The sequence below is a fragment of the Takifugu flavidus genome, chromosome 3, assembly GCF_003711565.1.
Source record: "Takifugu flavidus isolate HTHZ2018 chromosome 3, ASM371156v2, whole genome shotgun sequence".
Classification (NCBI taxonomy): Eukaryota; Metazoa; Chordata; class Actinopteri; order Tetraodontiformes; family Tetraodontidae; genus Takifugu; species Takifugu flavidus.
The window spans coordinates 6480212-6501842 of NC_079522.1; the positions used below are offsets into that span (position 1 = coordinate 6480212).

General features: G+C 56.6%; 1 protein-coding gene across 3 annotated transcripts; it reads right to left on the reverse strand.

The window, feature by feature from the left end:
- Window positions 1–206: 206 nt before the first annotated feature.
- Window positions 207–19817, reverse strand: si:dkey-172j4.3 (diacylglycerol kinase delta). 3 transcript variants are annotated; one of them, XM_057028091.1, is made up of 31 exons: window positions 19434–19659; window positions 18686–18832; window positions 18314–18418; window positions 8914–9024; window positions 8751–8831; window positions 8580–8684; window positions 8373–8505; window positions 8183–8289; window positions 7977–8102; window positions 7379–7481; window positions 7082–7241; window positions 6894–7002; window positions 6679–6818; window positions 6518–6602; window positions 6346–6437; window positions 6150–6249; window positions 5821–5886; window positions 5421–5592; window positions 5260–5358; window positions 5103–5187; window positions 4889–4996; window positions 4382–4478; window positions 4202–4309; window positions 4013–4126; window positions 3624–3758; window positions 3383–3546; window positions 3195–3300; window positions 3037–3126; window positions 2800–2913; window positions 2621–2732; window positions 207–2511 (listed from the first exon to the last, which is right to left on the reverse strand). In XM_057028091.1, the coding sequence occupies exons 2-31, from the start codon at window positions 18776–18778 to the stop codon at window positions 2462–2464; spliced, it is 3270 nt and encodes a 1089-aa protein (XP_056884071.1). In that variant the 5' UTR covers window positions 18779–18832; window positions 19434–19659; the 3' UTR covers window positions 207–2461. The 3 variants fall into 3 exon arrangements, with proteins under 3 accessions (XP_056884071.1, XP_056884070.1, XP_056884072.1); XM_057028090.1 differs by having other exon boundaries at window positions 5103–5358; window positions 19434–19817; XM_057028092.1 differs by lacking the exons at window positions 18314–18418; window positions 18686–18832; window positions 19434–19659 and adding an exon at window positions 9981–10347 and having other exon boundaries at window positions 5103–5358.
- Between the last annotated feature and the right edge of the window lie 1814 nt (window positions 19818–21631).

Here is a 21631-nt window from a genome sequence, read left to right on the forward strand (position 1 = left end):
GACCCCAGGGAGGCGAGGGACTGCTTCGTTAGGACGGCGCCATGTTGGGCTTCAAACGGTCCTCACGTCGGTCCTTCACGTACTGACCCGGGACACTGTGGGAGGAGTCCAGCTCCGCCCCGGGGGCCCGGAACAAGGCCCTGGGCGCCATTCTGGACCCGACCTGCAAGCGTGAAACTTTCCGATGGACTGACGACAGAGACGCGTTCACACTTCAATAGTTGGTTTAATCTCCAAAGTGTTGCCCCGATGTCGCCATGGTTACACACTGCACACGATTACACAAGAAAACACCTCGCCACGTACAAGGTCGTGCAACATCGAGTCCGGCTCGGAGCGAAACGGGCCGGTCGGGTCAGCGTCCACAGACGGAAAGCTGCTTTTGGAGTAAATGTACGGCTGTCAAACACCTGCGTATACGTTTCGATATATATGTGCATATATATCTCATTCTTTTACATTTGGTTAGATATGTACACGTATCATAAATAAGACATCATCAAATCATAAAAAACACTCCATCGTTGACACAAACACACTCACATGCACACAAATGTCTTTTCCCCTCGTTTAGTTTGCGTCTTCGTAAAGTGCAAGGCGAGATACAGTAAACTCCGAAATGTACGACACACGACGACGTCGGCGGGGAGAGGCTAGCGCGGCCCGAGGGAGAGGCTAGCGCGGCCCGAGGGGGAGGCTAGCGCGGCCCGAGGGGGAGGCTAGCGCGGCCCGAGGGGGAGGCTAGCGCGCCCCGAGGGGGAGGCTAGCGCCGCCCGAGGGGAAGGCTAGCGCGCCCCGAGGGGGAGGCTAGCGCGGCCCGAGGGGGAGGCTAGCGCCGCCCGAGGGGGAGGCTAGCGCGCCCCGAGGGGGAGGCTAGCGTACCCTGAGGCCTCCGCTCCCGCCGAGCTCGGTACGAACTTGGCACGACACCACTAAAGCCTCTACGGTGTAGGACGGGGTTAGCCGGCACACTATGGACACGCTAGCACGACCTCACTAGAGCTCAACATCTACGACGGGGTTAGTACCGTGAAAACTTCACTTCTACGCAAAAATTCAAACGCGCGATCCCGGTTTGGTCCCAGGATGTAAACGTCTTTTTTTTTTCCTTCTTGATCACACCTGAGTTAAATATTGTTATGACAGTTTGATCCCTTTTTTTTGAGTTTTGGAAGTAGCACAGTTGTAGCGCAACTAGTTAGCTACACCGATCGGCGCCTCCACAGGTTTATGAGTATTTGTATAGTTTGACATTGATTAGCATAATCCCCCCCCGCCCCATTTTTCAACTATTTAAACTCTTCACATTTAAGCGCAAATTATCTGTTAAATAAGAACCATGTTAAGCTAAAGCTAGCTCCTGGATGTGTTTAGCCAAGCGTCGAAGCTAAATTTTTCCCTTACTTATCGCTGTCTATAATTGCATATTTAAGCCTTGTTTCATAGCAACCGTTAGCATATTGCAGCTTTATCTTTAACACAGTAGCCGTTTTTAAACACTTCAACACAAAGACCTTAGCATCTAGACGTTCGTGGCAGGTAGCTGAAATAAAACATCTTAAATTACCTAAAGATGGATCAAGTCTATATGCTATGCTAAGCTACGTGAAATATGACATTCCCAACACGGCAGGTTTACCCTCGAGTGTTGTGAAACCTGGTTGCATCGAGAAAAAAAACCTGACGGTATTTTAGCTTTCACCCCCCCGACAAAGGTCGAAAGTATCCGAGATTCTGAGTGAACGTTAGCGTAGCCGCGGCGCTCAAACCCGACCGGGGAGATTTGTTGATATGAAGGTAAAACAATCACTCTTTCAAGTTTGGAACACAGATGTGGCAAAACATTCCAGTGTGTGCGTGATTCTTCCTCTAAATGTTCTTGAAATCGCAGACCTGGATGAAAAGTTCGGAAAACTACGTCAAAACCGGGGGGGGGGGGGTCCACTACATTCTTCGGTACTTTTTTTTTTTTTTTTTTTTTTGCAACATTTAAAGATGTTCCTCGATTCAGCAGACACGGCTGAGAAGTTCCAGTTTGTTCTTTGCGTCGTTGCCGTTAGCAACGGGGGGTCCGTGAGTCCTGAAGGCTGCCCGGAAGTCCACGAATAAAATCCAGTGAAGAAGTAAAAGGTCGACGGGCGGTAAAACAAGATGGCTGCGCTTGACATGCGAGGAGAGCACCACGTAAACACGACCCCGTATGGCGGGAAAACGGCGCCGACCCGCCGCCGGCCGGCCGAGGCCTCCGGACTCAAGCAGGCACACGGAACCACAAGCGCAACGTCGGCGATGCGAAAGCCAGGCGCCTCACGTTAAAAACCATTTAAAAAAAAGAGAGAGAAGAAACAAGGCTCCCCCCTGGACCTCTGAGGATGCCGGTTGGGGGGAGGGGTGAGGAGGAGGAGCATCGCCGTGGCGACCGTCGGGGAAGGGGCGGAGTTAAAGCACTTCACGTGGGGCTTCAGTTGCCCAGGTCGGCCTCTCCTGGTCCACTCCTCATGTCCCAGGTTCCTGAGGGAGAGATGACAACATGAACTGGAGTCTCCCCGCCCCCCCGAGGTCCCCCCGCCCCCCCAGGAGCCCCCCGCCCCCCCGGAGGTCCAGGTGGGGGATGTCCCACCTGAGAGGGAGCTGTTGGACTTCTGCTTGTGCAGCTTCTCTCTCTCCTTCTTCACTTTGGGGATGATCTTCAGCTTCATGCTGCTGCTCTTGCTGCTGCTCCGACCGGCCTCCTGGAACACACAAACGCCTCAGAACCTGCGCGGGGGAACCGGGACAAACCGTCGGACCTCCTCCCACCTCCTCCGAGCACTGCATGAGCGGGCAGATCCAGTGGATGTCGTCCAGCTTGTGGAGCTCGGTGCTGAGGCTGTTGAGCGTCAGGCGCAGCTCCTCCTCCTCCGGCGAGTCCGACTGCGGAGGAGCGAGAGGCGGCGGCTTAGCCCAACGTTCTAAAGCGCTCCTACCGTCTCCTGGCGCTGGTTCTGAACCGCGGCGCCGTTTTGCTAGCCTGGCTACAGCAGAAGAAGACGGTACCAGCAGCTTCCCGTCGAGCAGCATCCTGGTCTCGGCCTGCAGGACTTTGCTGCTGTTGACGATTTCCACGGCGGTGCTGCGGCTCAGGTACTGAAACCAGAGAAGAAGTCAACGGCGGCGGCGGCGTGGGCACGCGTCCAGGCGCCGGGCGCCCTTACCTCCGGGCTGGACAGCTTGGCCTCCGTCAGCACCAGGGCCGTGGCGTTGACGGCGTGGGCCAGCTCCTGCTCCACCAGCTTGTGGGTCTTGGCTGCCTCCCGGATCCTGGGAACCGGACGTGCGCAGTCACAGGGTCAGATCAAAGCAAGAGGCGGAAACATCAAAGCAAAGAGGAGAAAGGACGGACTTGCTGATGAGGGCGTCGGCCACGATGCCGAGCTGCTGGACCTGGGCGCACTCCTCCTCCGTCAGGTACTCCATGGACTGCTGGGAGTTGAGGCGGGGCCTGCTGGCGCGGTAGCTCTCGATCTTCCTCTTGTCCTCCCAGGACTTGAGCGTGCTCTCGAAGGCCTGCAGGTGAAGAGCAGCGACGCTGTGTTGCTAGGCAACCTCAGGGGCACCGTGCTGAGGGCAAAAAGGGGCTTTACTCTGTCTCTGGTGAGCATCTGCGCCCGGTTCTTGTGGACGATCTCCACGATGCCGGGCGGCTGGACCCAGGCCTCCCCGTCCACCTGCACGGGGACCCCCTCCTCCCCCAGGATGGTGATCTTCACCTGGCGGCACTGAGGTGCGGCACATTTACACAAAGTTAGCGGCCGTTAATCCCTCGCTAGTTAAGTAGCCCGAAGCGCCGCCGCTAGCGACATTAGCCGAGGAGCTCGTTTATTAGCTGTAGCGTCACGGTTAGCTAACAAAGGAAGAGACAAAAGGAAAGCAAGCACTCGGATCCTGCTGAGGCTAGCTAGCTCGCGGCTACTTCAGGTTTCTCCAGCTGCGCAAAGACCAGCGGCTCCTCCCCCGGGGTCAGGTGGTTCACCTGTGCGATGCGATGGTGCTGCAGGTTGATGACCCGGGACATGGCCATCTGCATGCTGCCGAACACCGCCACCACCTCCAGCTTCTTGTCGTCGAAGGACGGGGCGCCGAAGTTCTGGGGACGAGAACAAAGCCGTTGACTTCAAAGCCAAGAGGCAGCGGCGCGGCCGCCTCCCACGGCGCCACTCACGTTATCCTCCTTGGTGCCGCCCCAGAAGTTGATCCCACCGGCGTAGCTGGGGATGTTGAGGACGGCCAGGCCCTGCAGGCTCGGCAGGGACATGGGGACGCCGTCGCACTGAGGGGGGACGGAGGGAGGGTGAGATCAAAGCCGGCTTTGATCTCCTGCGACAGCTCGTCTTTGCTTTACCTCCAGTTGGACCCGCTGCTCCAGGTTCTTGTAGGTCTTCTGAACCAGCTCTTTGGTCCCCAGGACTCCGTACCACATCATGTTCTTGGTGCGACTGCTGCAGGACGACAGGTGGAGCGTCCGTGTTACCACAGCCGCCCACCTGGCTCAAACCAGGCTGAACCAGTTGGGGTTGGACCCGGGTCCAGTCTGGCCCAGCACCTGATGAAGCACCTGATGAAGCTCTCAAATCTAAAAACCCCATCTAAAACCGGACCTCCACCCTAGACCGGACCTCCACCCCAGACCAGACCTCCACCCCAGACCGGACCTCCGTCCCAGACCGGACCTCCACCCCAGACCGGACCTTCACCCCAGACCGGCCCTCCGTCCCAGACCGGACCTCCGTCCCAGACCGGACCTCCACCTAAAACTGGACCTCCACCCCAGACCGGACCTCCACCCCAGACCGGACCTCCACCCCAGACCGGACCTCCGTCCTAGACCGGACCTCCGTCCTAGACGTACCTGCACTTCTTGGGGTGTTCGTCCCTCTTGTTGTTGAACTCCAGGGAGATCTTGGCGTCCAGGCCGATGCCAAAGTAGTTGTTCATGACGCACTTCTCGGAGCAGAGCCTGCAGAGAGGGACGGGTGAGAGGACGCGGGACGTTACGGGACCACGTTACGGGACCACGTTACGGGACCGCGTTACGGGACCACGGCGGTGCCGGCGGGACCTACACGGACTCCTCGTTGAAGGTGACGGCGGCGAGGCCCTCGGGCTTCTCCAGGACGATGGGGGAGGTGGGGCTGAGGCCGCCCTGACCTGTGGCAGAGCGGAGGTCAGACACCGTGGGACCGCCTCCGGCTCGCGGCCTTGTTACACCCCCGCACTCACGTGGCTCCGCCTCCTTCAGCTCCTCGCTGTTTTCCCTCCGGATGGAGGAGGCGGACGACATCCTGTGGACCTGCGTGTGCCGGTTCTGCTCGTCCACCACTGAAAGAACGAGATGTGAGCCCAGGGGGACCAGGAGGGCCCGGCCGGGGAACGTTCCGTACCTTTCTCGGCCTGCTCGATGATCTGCCGCAGGGCCTTCTTCAGGCTGTTGGCCCTCAGCATCAGCTGCTCTTTGGACCGGTACGCTCTGACCTCCGACCCCGACTCGCCGCCGCTGTCGCCGGGGCTGGAGCCGCCGCTCTCCTGGCTGGGCAACGACCCCGCGGGCACCACCTGGAGGCCAGACCCGTTTCAGTCTCAGCACCTCCGGGTGTTGGTGACATTTGATGCTAAGCTAATGCTAATGCAGGGCTTGTTTGCAAATAAAACCCCTCTGAATGACAGTTTTTGTTCTTTTTCCTACAAGAGAACTTGGCTATTTTGCTAGTCCAGCTTAGCAGGTTAGCTTAGCAATTTTTAGGGAAAGGCGCGGGTTGAGTGCCGACCTTGGGAGGTCGTTACCTGGGCCTCGGCCTCCTCGCTCAGAGCCTTGACGAGGGAGTCCAGCTTCTCGTTCAGCAGAGCGCACTGGGAGACAACACGAGACAATAAGGGACGCTGCAAGGGACGGGTGAACCATGCTAACCGATGCTACGCTTGTTCACGCTGGGACATGTGCGGTTTGGCTAGTTCTCGCGATCCTCCGCTAGCAACAAAAAGCGAAAAAAGAACGCTGGGAATGGAAGCAAAAGATCAGTAAATTCCCGCGGATCGATTTTTTACAGCGCAGCTCAGGAACAGACGCGCTCCCACGCCGCCGTTACACAAGCGCTTACATAACGCTCGTTTACCTTCTTGGCCATGGCGTCCGCCTCCTCCCTGTTCTCCGTGGCCCTCTCGTACGCCTTCCCCACCTCCGCCACAAAATCGTTCACCGTCCCACACAGGAACCTGCGGGGGGGCGGAGGAAAAGCACGTTTTACACGGCGCCGCCCACTCGGTTAAGCTGCTTTTAGCTGCGCCGCTACGTTTAGCCTCGGTTCCTACTTGGCGGAGGAAATGACGTCGCTGTGTTTGTCCGAGTCCAAGATCTTGGCCAGGTGGGACGCCACCGAGTCGGCATACTGGGTGATGTGGATCTGAGAGGACGCGTCCCAGAGGTGTCAAGCGCTTGTCCTCGCTGCTTTAAAAGCTAACGCAGATGCTAAACAGGAAGTACCTGCAGGGGGGACTCCGGGCCGTCCTCTTCCTTCGCCGGCGCTCCTTTGGCGGTGGCGGGAACCTCGTAGGTCATCACGCTCCACCTGCGGTCGAAGGCAGAGTCATTGGGCGGCGCTAGCGTGGGCTAATGAGCGGTGGCGCCGGCGCCGCGGGTCTCACCGGTCCAGCATCTTGGTGGTGGCCCGCTCCAGCTTCTCCAGGATCTGCAGCAGCTGCGCGTCGTCGTCGCAGAGGCCCCCCCAGCCCAGCACGCGGGCCAGGTCGTTCCCGGTGCCCAGCGGCAGCACGCCGAGCTGGCACTGCGGGGAGAGACGCACTCGCCTTCAGCTCACCGCCGCGCTAACGCTAACTCCTCCTCCTCCTCCTCCGCTCACCTGCTTGTGGAGGCGGAGCTTGTCCAGCTCCGACAGCACCCAGCCCACGCTGCCGTCTCCCCCGCACACCAGGATCCGGAAAGTCACGAACTTCTGGAAAAGCCGGAGTCTGGTGGGGCGGGAGGGGGCAGGTGCTATTAGCCTGCTGGCTCATTAGCTAACGGAGGTAAAGGTAGAGCTCGCCGTACCCGAGCTCCGGACCGCCGTTCATCAGGTCGAACACCTGGGCCGGGTTCAGGAGCTGCTTGAACTTGCGGAGGAACTTCACCCCCTGGTTGTCTCCGCTCTTAGAGTTGACCAGGACCAGGAGGGGGCTGCTGCACGACGCCGAGGTGGCCTTCCAGAAGCCTGAAAGGTCAACGCCGCAGCTTAGCCGCAGAGCACCCCTCTAACCTCCGCGCGAGGGGTCGCGGGGTCAACAGGAAGTGGCCGCCTGTGCGACCGTAAGCTAGCGCGTGCGTGTGTGTGTGTGTGGAGGTTCTCACCATCCGAGTCGATGCTGTTGAGGGCGGTGGGAGGAATGATGGACACGCGGCACTGACCCAGGGGACACACCTTCCCCGTCTGGTCTTTACAGCCGCTGTGGACCTGCGTGCACGTGAACACACACACACACACACACACACACACACACACACACACACACACACACACACACGCAGAAGCAGAAAGGTCATTTCATCCCTCTGAAACCCAGAAAATGTCAGTTCTTCAACCTTTACAAATATCACTCTGGTTCATTTACGTGTGCGTGTGTGTGTGTGTGTGTGTGTGTGTGTGTGAGCGAGCATCTCCACCGTTGCTACGTGGACCCTCTGGAACAGCTCCGGAACCTAAATATTAACCCTGATTGTTGTTTCTCAGCTGCTCCGGTTTGTTGCTACGACGACGGGCGGAGCCGTTTAGCTAACTCACAGCCGTCCCCCGTCAACAAGCTAACTGTGTGTTCTGAGCAAACAGCAGCACCAGGATTGACTTCGGGCTAAAGCTAACGTCTGAGCGACAGAGCTCCCGTCGGTCTGAGCCGACGTTAGAGGCCAGAGATTAGCACCGCGGCTAACCGGTAGCGGCGGCTAAACTCACGATAGCTTTGCACCAGAGGCAGCGCCAGTCCTGCAGCCGCCGCACGCTGCCGCAGTTCTTGTCGCACACCACGCACCTGGCGCTGACGGGCAGGTTTCCCTCCAGCCACTGGTGCGGCATAAACACCTGCAGACACACACGCGCGTCACCGTTTGTGCCACGGACGCCATGGCGCCCCGCCCCCCCTTCTGGCCCTCGCCGCTCACCCCTTCCTCGTCCTCGATGATGTCACTTCCTATGGAGGCCAGCGTGGTCCACTTGCAGTTGTTGGTGGAGCGAACGGCGCAGCGCTTGTGAGCCTTGAACTTGCAGACTGCGGGAGACAGAGCGCACAGGGGGAGGGGCTTAGCGGCGCCCAACTCTCGAGCCGGTCCGAGCCGCCGCGGCGCCGCTCACCTTCGCAGGACAGGCCGTGGGAGGTGACCCCCGGCAGCGCCTCCCTGCAGACGTTGCAGAAGGTCGGCCGGGCGTGCGAGCAGGCGTACCAGTTGTGCATCCCGGAGAAATGCTCCATGTTGAACTGGCTGGCCTGGAATGCGACGCGCCGCTAAGGTTAGCGGCTCCGCGCAGGTTAGCGTCAGAATGAGTAAAGAGCAAACTCACTTCGTAGGTCTCCCACTTCTGGACGGAGCGCAGCGCTCCGATCCAGTCCTCCATCTCCTTCCGGCTCTCCGCGCACAGCATTAGCTTGCGAAAGGGCGTGATCACCTGGGGAAGAAACGGTTCCGTGACGGCTACGGAGCTACGCGCTAACGTCAAAATGCGCCGACTCACTGTGAAGCTGTTGTTGATGTTCTTGGTGCTGGTTTCGGCCACGCTGGCGTCCGAGAGGTCCACTTCGTCAAAAATCAGAGACTGGAGGCGGAACAGACGCCCACAACTCAGCTGACGACGGGGCTGAATGCTAGTAAAATGCTAAAGCGGCTCTTTTACGCACCTTGCAGTCTTTGGCGTAGTAGAGGGTCCTTCCGCGGAGTTTGAAGTACCTCCTCTTCCATCGCTGGAAGGAGCTGGTCTGCTTCAACAGGATTCCCTCCTTCACACTTTTCTGAGAAGAAGAAGAAAAGAGGATAAATGAGCATTAGCATGAATTACTCAGGATCCAGCCGGGATTCCGACCCTCTTCTCTACAGCTAGCTACCCGTGTTAGCAGTAAAACTGGACCGAGCGTGGCTAAAACCGCCCTGCTAACGCCAGCGGAGCAGTTTAACAGCCAGACGCGCGAAACGACAACATCTTAATTTAATTAGCAAATTAGCATCTGGAACGGCCGTTCGAGCCTCCGTTAAATCGATACAACACAGGACATCGTGGTCGCCATGGCGATCGTCACCTCTCCAATCGGAGGAAATCAAGATTCTGCTTTAGGAACAAAAAAACACGCTACACCGACGCAAACAACGCGAGGGAGTTTAGCGCTCTTTAGCGTGAACCACCTGCGCTTAGCTTGAGAACCTGTCGGCCGGCCAAAACTCTGGCAATAACAATCAAAAGAAACTAGCATCCGGTGCTTTGCAAGACTTTCATAGACTAGCGCGCCTCAGCTAGCCGTCCACTGACATCACAGTTCACCCTTTATCATCCGACGTTTTGACCTTGAACCCTGAAATCGGCCGCGCTACCAGATTAGCAATAAAACTTTTCACAATGCTCGGGCAAAGTTCAGAAGCTAACGCCACGTCCTGGATTAGCAGGAACAGAAACGCAGCTCATCTCATTTTCCAGGTGTCGTCAGATCGTTCCACTAACTAGAGTAAAACAACACACACACACCCACCCACACACACCCACACCCACACACACACACCCACACCCACCCACACACACACACTCACACACACACACACACACACACACACGCGTGAGCGCGCTGATTAGCATGCCGATGTCTCTCTGTCTGATCCAACCTTTTAATTGAGCCGCCACTAGCTAAAGGCTCCACGCGAGCGTCTTCAGATTAGGCTCCCGTTACAGTGGGCGGTGACGGGGTCAGGGGTCACTGACCTCTCCCTCCAGGTGAGTCTCCTGCGACTTGGCGGCGTGGCTGCACTCCAGCGGGTCGTCGTCCCCCTGACCCCCCCCCTCACAGCGGAAGAACGGCGCCACGCAGCACTCGCTGAGCTGAGCCCACACCGGCATGGAGGAGTGTGTGTGTGTGTGTGTGTGTGTGTGTGGTGTGTGTGTGTGTGTGTGTGTGTCTCCTGATGCTTCCTTTCTTTTCCCTCAACTCTTGGCTGAGCCAGAAAACTCGACACTTCCTGTCTTTTAAACGTCTGTGTTCAGGTAGCCCCGCCCCCTCAGGTGGAACACAGGGAAACGGCGAGTGTGTGCGGGCAAAGGTGTGTGTGTGTGTTTCCCCAGAGACAGGGTGGAGCATGCATGTGTGCGTGTGTGTGAGTGTGTGTGTGTGTGTGAGTGTGTGAGTGTGTGTGTGTGTGTGTGTGTGTGTGAGTGTGTGTGTGTGTGTGTGTTGTTCAATTCAATCTTTATTTCTTTTCATACCCTGGGCAGCACAAAGTGTCTCACAAAGGATAAAAACAACAAAGAGAAACAGGAAAATCAAGAAACAAGAGAATCAAGAAGAAGGACAAGAAAAAAAACCCTGACCCTCCCACCCCCACATATATGCATTTATGAGATATATGAGCACACACACTCATATACACACTCACACACACATACACACACACACATGCACACACACACTCACACACACACATACAAACAAGCTGAGGCATGGCCGGGCACAGAGACCTGAGGCGAGGGAGACGCCACCTTTGGGGGGGGGTCACGGTCCAGGTCCAGGTCCCGCCACAGAGACCCCCCGACCTGGACGGACCGGAGGCTCCACACCAAGGCACAGAAACCCCCCCCCCCCCCCCCCCAGGCCAGTTGTACAGGTTCCTCCAGTTCTATTTATTGCCTCAAGGATATTGGCCTGTTTTAACATGAATGCAGACACACACACACACACACACACACACACACACACACACACTTGACGAGCAGAAACATTCCTTCCTTTAGCATGTTAGCGTAGCGCCTCCTGCTGGCTGGTTTGTATGTGAATCTGAAGCTAATCGGCTAAAGTCTCACAAAAGGGCTGCAGAGAACAGACGCTGCTAGCTGGCGTTAGCATGAAAGGTCGTGATGAAAGGTCAAAAGGTCACCCAAGCCCGCGGTTCCGCCCTTTCAGGAGGTTTACCATCTCGAACACGGAGGGTTTGAGCCCCACCAGCAGCGCTTACGGGCTGATTCCATCCCAGTCTCACTCAACGGGGGGATTTATGAGATCAAAGAGACAGGAAGTGATGCGGCGCATCCAACACACACACACACACACACGGGAGCAGCTCATTACTCAGGAGTTGTGGGGACGCGACAGGTTTGCCACAGTCCCGACATCCGACCCCGTGACCTTTGTAACGAGGCGCTGGCTCAGACAGTTCCCATGTTTCACCAGCAGAGGGCGGCCTGGGAGAGGGGCAGCTGGAGGAGGCGGAGCCACGGAGGCGGAGCCACGGCAGTCTGAGCGCAGACGGCTGAAAACGCCGTTTCATCGGGCGCCGCCGGACCCCGCCCGTCTGGCACGCCGAGGTGGGCGGATCCAACCTCATCAATCACACCTTTATCCTCACGTCCCGACATTTAATCTGGCTAATGTGGCGGCGCGCCGGGGTCGCCATGGCACCGAGGAATCAACCTTCGGCGCGGGAGCGTGCGTGCGCACGTCTGCCCTTCTACTCTTTGGCCGGACGGACGCCGTCTGACCACACGCACAGGTGCAGCGAGCGAGAGCGAGGGAGGAGCGACCACATCCTGCCTCACGAACCAGCCCCTCACTCTCTCTCACACACACACACACACAACACACACACACACACACACAACACACACACACACAGACACACACGCGATGAGCTGTGGTTTTGCTACGCTAAGCGCGCTAAACTCGTCTCGTCCATCCGTGACAGCTATCGGCGGCTCTGATCATGTGACGGACGGCGCCCAGACCATAATAATCTGCTGCTGACAACCACCAGCAGCCGTCAGCTGGTCTAAATGGTTTGAGCTGGAGGATTAGCGTCGAGCACGACGCTGCGTTCTGGCAGCTGCTAGCTTTAGCTTCCCCGTCAGCTGTCAGCTTTAGAGAATCCCAGAAACTTTAAATCCGACGGCAAAAGCTAACGAGAGAGACGCTAACGCTAACTCCTCCGAAATCAGCACGTTCACCTTTGACCTCCCGTGCAATGTACACAATCCTTCGGAACGGCGTGCACGTGCGAGCGGGCGGCTCCGAGGACGAGCGCTCATGGAAACAGGCGGCGGCGTGTTTTGACAGTCTCCCAACACACTGATGTTTGTTTAACAGAATGACCTGCTAAATTTAGACCGCGGCTAAAAATGGAGCCTGTGTGTGTGTGTGTGTGCGTGTGTGTGTGTGTGTGTGTGTGTGTGTGTGTGTGTGTGTGTGTGTGTGGGTGTGTGCGTGTGTGTGTGTGTGTGTGTGTGTGTGTGTGGGGTGAGTTATTGTGGCTCTAACAGAAACAGTTCTGGTCTGGATGGAGGCTGCAGACTGAAATATTCGACCCTGGTGATGTTTAGCGGCGTTTTTCTTCTTCTCTCTTTCCTTCCATCCCTTCCTCCTCCTCCTCCTCTTCCTCCTCCTCCTCCTCTTCCTCCTCTCCGGCTCCCTGAGCGTTGGGCCGGATAATGGCGGGTTTGGAGCCCGGCGTGGGCGACAGAAGCGGAGGATTATCGCCTGTTTGTGCTTGACATGTGTTTTCATACGTAAGCCAGCTAGCTTCCATCATCTGCAGCGGGAGCTAACGGCGGCTAACGACTGCTGGCTAATTAGCAGGTGGGCGTGTGCAGACGTCTCAGGCCACATTTCTGCGGGTATCGGTGAGAGAATGACAGCATGTCGGCATGGCGACAGAGAGAGAGGGAGAGAGAGGGAGAGAGAGGGGGGGAGAGGAGAGAGAGAGAGAGAGAGGGAGAGAGAGGGAGAGAGAGGGGGGGAGAGAGGGGAGAGAGGAGAGAGGGAGAGAGGGAGGGAGAGAGGAGAGGGGGAGGGAGAGAGAGAGAGAGGGAGAGAGAGGGGGGGAGAGGAAGAGAGAGAGGGGAGAGAGGGGGGGAGAGAGGGGGGGAGAGAGGGGGGGAGAGAGGGGGGGGAGAGAGGGGAGAGAGGGGGGGAGAGGAGAGAGAGAGAGAGAGGAGAGAGAGAGAGAGGGGGGGGAGAGAGGGAGAGAGAGGGAGGGAGAGAGGGAGGGGGGAGGAGAGAGGGGGGGAGAGGAGGGAGAGAGGGAGGGAGAGAGGGAGGGAGAGAGAGGGAGAGAGAGAGAGAGAGGGGATAGAGAGAGAGAGAGAGAGGGAGGAGAGAGAGAGAGGAGAGAGAGAGAGGAAGAGAGAGAGAGAGGAGGAAGTTGGTGGCTAAACAAAGAGAGAAGGTGGGAGGAGAATTACCAAATACAGTAACGGTTGCTTCTAGAAACAGAAATAGACTTTGTACGTGTGTGAGAGTGTGTGTGTGAGTGTGTGTGTGTGTGTGAGAGTGTGTGTGTGTGGTGTGTGTGTGTGTGTGTGTGTGTGTGTGTGTGTGTGTGTGAAGGAAACTGTGAGCAGCAACTGTCTGTCACACGGCGGGGAATCCTGCACGCCGCTAACAATAACAAGCTGCTGCGCTAACGGGCAAACACGTACAGCATTGCATCAAAGCATCAAAGGGGCTGAGGGGAACGCTAATAACGTGCTAACCGAGTTAGCGTCGACTGCATCCGGCTCTATGAACGCGAGCCGATAAGGTGTCCGCTAAGACGCGCTGCTGCTAGCGTTTGCGGCAGAAAGGCAGCGTGCTAGCGCAGATCCCAGTCCCTGCTCTGGAGCAGCTAGCTAGCTCAACATTTAGCATGCTGAGCTCTCCTGGTCTCGTTGATATTCCATCATCTTTGTTTGGAAAATAGCAAAATTCGCTTCCCTGTCTTAGCGGTGTGATGCTAACAGGAGTTGTGCAGCTAACCATGTTTCAGGATGTGGCCCTTGTTGCTGCGGCTAAGCTACGCTCGCCGGCCACTTTATTAGGTCCACCTGTGCAGTTCTTCCAGCAGGAGGACCAGGTCTGGTTCCTGGATCACAGGATCAGCTCTCTGTGGTCCAGAGGCCTCCAGAGTCCAGGACTACAACCCAACAGAGCGCCGTCACGCGATGCTAACGCGCCAACGTGACCCGAAGCCTGAGGGCAGTCGGTGAAAGTAGCACGAAGAATTTAGGCTAAAGAACGGACGGCTCCAATATCCGGACTGGATCTTCCTGCCAATATTTCTCGGTCCGACTCGCCGTCGTGAGCGCCGCCGGGTTTAATGAAGCCGGTCGAGAGGAAGAGGAGGAGGAGGAAGAGGAGGAGGGGGAAGAGGAGGAAGAGGAGGAGGAAGAGGAGCTATGAAGAGCTAACGTTAAACACAAGGGGAACAGCCAAATGTGGGAAACCCTCAATCTGGGTGACTTTTACTGTCTCTCTTACACACACGTGTGGTGTGTGTGTGTGTGGTGTGTGTGTGTGGTGTGTGTTGTGTGTGTGTGTGTGTGTGTGCGTGTGTGTGGTGTAAAAATAGAGGCTGTTTTTAGACAGCAGCCACTTCCTCTCAGCCGCCCACTCACAGCGTTCCTCCTTCTCAGGGTTCTGGTACAGTCACCGGTAACCCGGCAACAGGGAGCCGTTCTGCTGCTGTTCTACGCTGCGATGATACCGGCCGAGTTAGCGCGCTAGCAACGGGAGCGTAAGGCCTAGCAGCTAGCATAGGGCTAGCGTTAGCCAGCAGGTGACAGCAGAGGAGCAAATTGGTCACATTTATGCTAACGTGTGTCGTCGCCCCACCGGCAACGGTCCTCGGGTGCGATTCCACGTGGTTCTGACGGGGGGCGCTAATGGAGGCTAGCGCCCAGATGAGCCTGATAGCTCGTCGGACTGATGGTTACTGGGAGGAATGTCAGGTGTCATTAACACCTGCTCCGGTGTGTGTGTGTGTGTGTGGTGTGTGTGTGCACGCTGAGTTTCTGCCTCTTTTGCGCGGTGAAGCTACGCTAAATCGGGTCCTCGCGCCTGCTGCGACCTGCTCCAGAAACACTCGTCTATTAGCGCCGCAGCAATTAGCCCAGGATATTCCGGGCGGCGCCCCGAGGCCAGACCTGAAAACGCTCCCGCCAGGAGAGCGCGCGTGCCCGTTAGCATTTTAGCTACAGGGTGCTGAAATGCTAATGGTTGACTTTGTCGCTCGGAGCCGAAGACTCAAAAATCCGCCGTCCCAGATGTTCTGAGACCGTCGAACCCTCGTCGGGACTGACCTGAAACTGCAGCACAGACGGAGACACAGACGCGCAGCATCGGCGGCTCAGACTGGATAAATGTGACCCTTCATTAGCTCACGGCGCTAATGAAGCTAATTCAGCCAGTTATCTTTAGCCACGTTTGCAACGACTAATAAAGTTTATTGGGGGACAAAAAAAGCTTTATTCATCCTCCATCACACACACACACACGCATCCGTTCATGACACCACAGAACAAGAGCTGTGTGTTCTGTCTCCATTAGGGAGAGACCACACACACACACACACGCACACACACACACACACACACACACACACACACACACACACACACTCTTCACTGATTGATAACACAAGTTAGCGCATTAGCCTGAGAGACACACACACACCTGTCAGGACTGAAATGTGGTGGCTCATTAGGGAGCGCGCACACACACACACACACACACACACACACACACACACAACACACACACACACACACAGATATTGCGCCATCGTTAGCACATTGCTGAAGTGAGAGTTATGTCAGTGGTGAAGCGGGTAATATTTCGAAACACATGTCTTAACGGCATCTAAGGTGTGTGTGTGTGTGTGTGTGTGTGCGCGTGTGTTTGTGTGTGTGTGTGTGCGCGTGTGTTTGTGTGTGTGTGTGTTTGTGCCGGAGGAATGACAGTGCAAGAGGGAGAGGATAAAACAAGGCGGCTCAGATGAAAAGACACAGCAAGACGAGAAAAGTGAAGGATATGGCGTTGCTAATGTTAGCCTGGTTCACAGCTAACGTTTAGCGGAGCTAGCGTCACGTCTCAGCGCCACCATCTGTACAACGATTCACGCTGCCACCCGCCTCCAAAAGTCAATATGTTAGCTCGACCTCGACAAGGCTAACTGAGACGCCAGAGTTAGCACTGATGCTACACCTTAGGCAGGAATGTTAATTGTTTCGGAAGCTAACTCTGAAAACACGGACCGGTCCCCCCCAAACCCGTCCAGGGGGTAAATATGGATGCTGGTGTTCTTATGTAACTGATACTAACGTCTCTGCTACTTCTTCCAGTTGCTAATTTTCTGGCTTTATCTGCTGACCCGCGCCCACACACACACCGCGGGCATAAATCGGGCCTCCTACACACTCCTCCAGCCGTCCCTGCTGACCGACCCACACACGTGTTTAGCGCTCACGTAGCACGTCTCTGCGCTGCTACGTGGTCACTGAAGCGCGCGTGGGCTCGGTTCTAAAGCTGGAAACCCACAGAAAAGGGAAAAAATAGGTGCTACCTGTTGGTCACCGCTCACCGCGGCACAAATACGGCAGGTTATGCAAGCTAACGCTAACGAGAGGGCTTCGGAAACAGAGAGCATCCGAGTCCACGTAGCATCCAAGCTAACCAGAAATCGCATTTTTATGGGGCTCAGTCGCATGTCGGGCTGCGTTTTTAGAACGAACACGCACGTCATGATTAGCTTCACAACCCCGTATTGATCCTCTGCTGTGTGGAACCATGCTAACACAACATTACATAACTGGATATATGATATGCTATCGATTGCCTGCGTGCTGGATTTATGAGCGTGACCCGCTCAAAAGGTTAGCTAAGATGCGCAGGCGCCTAAAAATCCTGGACGCGCAGCGACGCTGCTGTGCTACGCTAACGAGGCCCCCGCGATCGTTTCCAGTTTGTCTTTCTGGTTCTTCGCGGGATTAAATTTGCCGTCCAGCTCATCTCAGAACCGGGAGGTATTTAATTACCGCCGGCCCAAAGGTCGCGGCTCCTCCGGAGCGCCGCAATTATTTAGGCTCGCGGGTGAACAAGCGAATTAATCAAGCGGTGGCAGGGCGGCGCGTCGCAGACGATAAGCATTAGCGCCTCTTTGGCAAGTGCGCCGAGGGCCTGGCGGTTTAACGACTATGATTAACGGCCGTGGGGGGGGGCAGTTTAGCCACAAACAACCGTGCACGAGCTGTAAACAAACTCCAACAGACATAAACAAACACGCTAATCCCAAAGTCGATGAGTAGGACGCTATCGAAGCGCGCGCACGCGCACGCCTACGCACGGGTACGAGCTACTCATTGTCAAATTTAATTAGCGGCTGGCGTGTCCGTGATCATTAGCCGCTGCTTAGCAACAGCCGCGGCTCCTCTGGGCCAGTTGGAAGGTGGCAGCACGGAGAAAAAAAAAAAACACAAATAAAGGAAATGAATTCCTTTACTCTCAATAAAAGAAGCTAAAACTTGCTGCTTCACTTCCTGCCTCCTTACGACCTTATTTGGGCGCGCACGCTGCCCTTAAAATTTACATTACATCATCGCCCTGCGAGATTAGCCAATCGATACCAGACTGATATCCGATGCCGTTAGCCGCGGCAGGAACGAGCGGAGCATTGTGGGATGCCTTCGCCATGACAACAGATGTTGCCGGGCATCCCGCCGTTCCTATTGATCGGCACGTGATTGACGGCGTCCCGTGGGGGCAGGTCGCGGCTTTAATGGACTCACATGGCGCTAATTTGCACGTGCGCGAGCAGCGTTTAGGGATCAAAAATGATCGGGGCGATCGGCTCATCGGTAAATCATGAGGCTGATTAGAGGGTTAGCCATGCTAACAGGCCCGCTTCAGATGCGCCGGTAAACTGTAGCGGGACTACATCATGAAAAGTGGCAGCATGTTCCCCTGTTAGCTTGTTAGCATTTAATCAGAAGCCAAAATATGGACAGGCTAGCAGCCTGACATTTTCTGGACAAGACCGCGTGTCGGCCAAACTAGCGCTAGCTTCATGACGAGAACTGTTTAGATTCGATTCCATGGAAGCTAACAGGCGCCCAGATTAGCTCAAACTAGCTCACGGAGGAGCTCGCGTCTTCAAACTCGCACCTTTGCCGATCACGAGACAATTAGCGTAAATAAATGATGGGAGAACTTTTACGAGTTCGCTCCTGAAAATTTCATCCTCACTTTTTACGTTGGTCTAAATATATAAAGCGTCTTGTGAGCGAAGTTAGCACGCTACCTTAGCCCTGATCTGCCCCGACGTCGACACTTTGCGGATGAGCTTGTGCGACGTCTCCTCCTGCTCGCCGTCGCTGTCCGACGACTCCTCCCCGCCTTCTCCGGCCTGAAAAAAAACAGGGAATATTTAGCATCGGAGCGCTGCTCGCTGACGAGCGGCTAGCATAAATGCTGCAGCTTGAACGTTTATTTTCTCAGGGTGCTAAAGGAAGTGATGGTGCGATTCACACGTTCGTTTATTGGAAATGAAGATGTCGTATGACACCGTCACCACTTCCTGTTCACCCACAAGCCTGCGCTAGCCCACGGTAGCATGACCGTGTCTACGTGAGACCTCAGGTCAGGTGGGGGGGCGGGTTTGGTGCTGGCTCACCATGCTGGTCCTCTCAGAGTCGGCCTGGGGCGACCCCAGCGCCTCGCCGTGCTCCGCCACGTACAGGACGTTGGGGTTCAACTTGGACGCCATGGAGACGGCGAGGGGGGGGGGGGGGACGCCGACTTCCTGGATCCTGGGCCAAGTCTGGAAAAGATGGAGGATTTTTATTATTGATCTCTGAAGAAGACCACTTCATAACACCTCCCCCACACACACACACACACGCACGCACGCACGCACACGCGCGCACTTCCGGTTCCTGCAACTTTACAGCCCCTACGATGATGAAGATGGATCGCAAACACGCTGGAAGACACGGATCATTACATCCAGACTATTCCGCAATAAAAAAAACCGTGCGTGTTGCCGCGCGCGCGCGCGCTCCCGCACGTGGAGCGGCGGCCGACTGTCATCTGTTGGAGCCAGCGCGTGTTGTCGCCCCGCGCGACGCTTTAACTTGAACCGTCCGGACGCGAACGGAAACTGAACGCAGGCGTGGCGCGTGCTGTTCTGTTTGTTTTCTTTTCTTTTTAATACCGAGATGACAACGATGAAAGCAGGCGCGCGTGAGCTTCCGCCGTCCGCGTCCCTGGGGGGGGGGGGGGTCACCCTGGGGGGTAAATAAACGCCAATGTTCCATTCACCCCCCCCGCCGCCGCGGAATCGCCGAACGCGTTCGTGAGCGGCCACCGTCGCCGCGCGGCCACCTCGGCTCGCGTGTCGATGAAATGCGGCGGTTCTTTACCCGGTATCGGCTCCCTTCGGTCCGCTCCGGTGGGGGCGATGGATCGACCTGGGTCCGCGTCGTCAGCCGGCGCCCGGGTGCTCGCGCCGCGGCGGTCAGCGGCGTGCGTGTCTCTCCGGGCGGCGTTCGCCTCGCAAACGCGCAGCGGCGGAGTGAATCTGAATCAGGTAGGAGGAAGAGGAGGAGGAAGGCGCGAGGGAGGGTGGGGGGGGCGAGAGGAGCGGTTCTGTGCGGAGTCGCCTCCGAGACCAGCTCCGAGGCGCAGCGGAGAGCGACAGACGCGCGCATGCGCACTGGGCGGAGGGGGCGCTGATTGCGGATGCTGAGGATCAGAGGCGAAAAGTTTGATTTCCGCGTGTCCCCGATTCGATTCGCTCGGGTTTCGGATTACAAACGGAGCAGATCGATCGGATTAAGCTGCCGCTGCTCTTTAGAGAGGCGCTCCGTGGACTGTCTGTGTCGCTTTATTCGCCTGCCCCCCCCCCCGCTGGACACCTGAGGACACTTTCACCGGTGTCTGTCAGAAAATGTCCTCGACACTTTAGCTAACAGGAAGTGGACAGGAAGTGGACAGCCTCGCTAGCCTTAGCTAACTCAGTCACCTCACGTTCTGCTTTGCTTTACAAAAATAAAAACCTAAAGTCCACCTTGAGTTTCCGGTTGCCATGGAAACCCCTAATAAGCTAACCTAATAACCTTGAGGAAACGAAGACAAATGGGGGACTTCAGGATGAAGCTCAGGTTTCAGAGGCTCTTCAGATGGGCGGAGCTCCATCCAGGCCCAACGCCGCCGCCGCCGCTCCTTCACGCCTGAATAAACATTCCTGATGCCGAGGCTCCATTTTCGTGCGTTCGTCCTCGCTGGATTCCCGCCTCCGCCGATCAGAAGCCTTTGGAAATTTCCTTCGGTTGCCCTTAGCAACGGTTGGAAGGCAGATTTGGAAGGATGGAGCAGAGGGAGGGAGCGGGTCGACCAGGGAGGCTGCTAATGGGGTTTTTTTAGCTTCAAGCATGTAAACGAGCGCCAGCTAGCCGACCAAACCGCCAATTTTTAAATGAAAAATTTGCGTTTTGATGAGACACTCGAAAACCAAGAGTGGGATGAGCGCGCCCACGTTGGCGCGCCCTCCCTCGCCGCTCTCGGGTTGTCGGAGCCGCCTCCTTCCCATCCACGCGGCGCTCGGCGGGAGCGGCAATCAGGCAGCGGCGGCGCAACAGACGGATACCGCGGGGATAATTAGCGGCTGTGTTGCGCATCAAACCGAGGAAAAATTACCGCGCAATCATCATCGCAACACAAACGGTTGCTAATTTGTCGCCGGCACTCACGCCGCGCCCCTTTATTTGTCTGTGTGATAACGCGGCGCTAGCGTGTCGCTCATTCAGCTGTGCTGGGAACACACGGTTATTAGCTCTGGAAATAGATCCGTAATGTTCCAGGCGTGCGGAGCCGCAGCTTCTGTCAATTAAATTCATCACACTGATTTCCAGCGATAGCGAGAATTGCGTGGCGGCTAATGGGCAATTAGCCGCTAGCATTTGTAACGGTTATATCCCCGGCTAGCTTGGGAAAACCTGGCTGGAACCTGGCAAATGCTAACCGACGTTCATCCTTTATTTGGACGTGATGGGAGACAGCTAGCATTGGCTAACGATGCCTTCGGGGACACAACCAATCGTGAAATTATTCTTTGTAGTTTTTCTTTAGGTTTAAACGTAAAGGTGTTTCACACTGAAGACACAGGTGGATGGAAACGTCTCTGCGGTGCATTCATGCTCGTTTGGTTTGGGCTTAAATTGCTTATCTGGGCCTCAGTTGCTACCGGCAACAGCGCTGCCACAGGCCCTGAGCCCTTTGTGAAGGACCCAGTCAGGCACTCCAGCCCCCCCCCTTCCCATTTGTTTCCACCCCCCCCCCCCCCCATCATTTTACCCTCAGACTTTTACCCTCAGCAACAGAATTGGATCGCGGCCCGGAGACACCAGCCGGCGTTTGAACCGGTCGTTACCGGGTCAGGGGACCGTTTATTCCTGCTGACATGCTGCCAATCGATCACATGATCAGAGGTGTTGGCGGGGGGGCCGCGGGGGGGCCGTGGGGGGGTCCGGGCCGCCGTCAGCCCCGAGCGGCGCTCGCTCTGAACGCCTCTGCTGCCCCGTCCGCGTGTTCCTGTGCTGCCATCTAGTGAATTATTGCT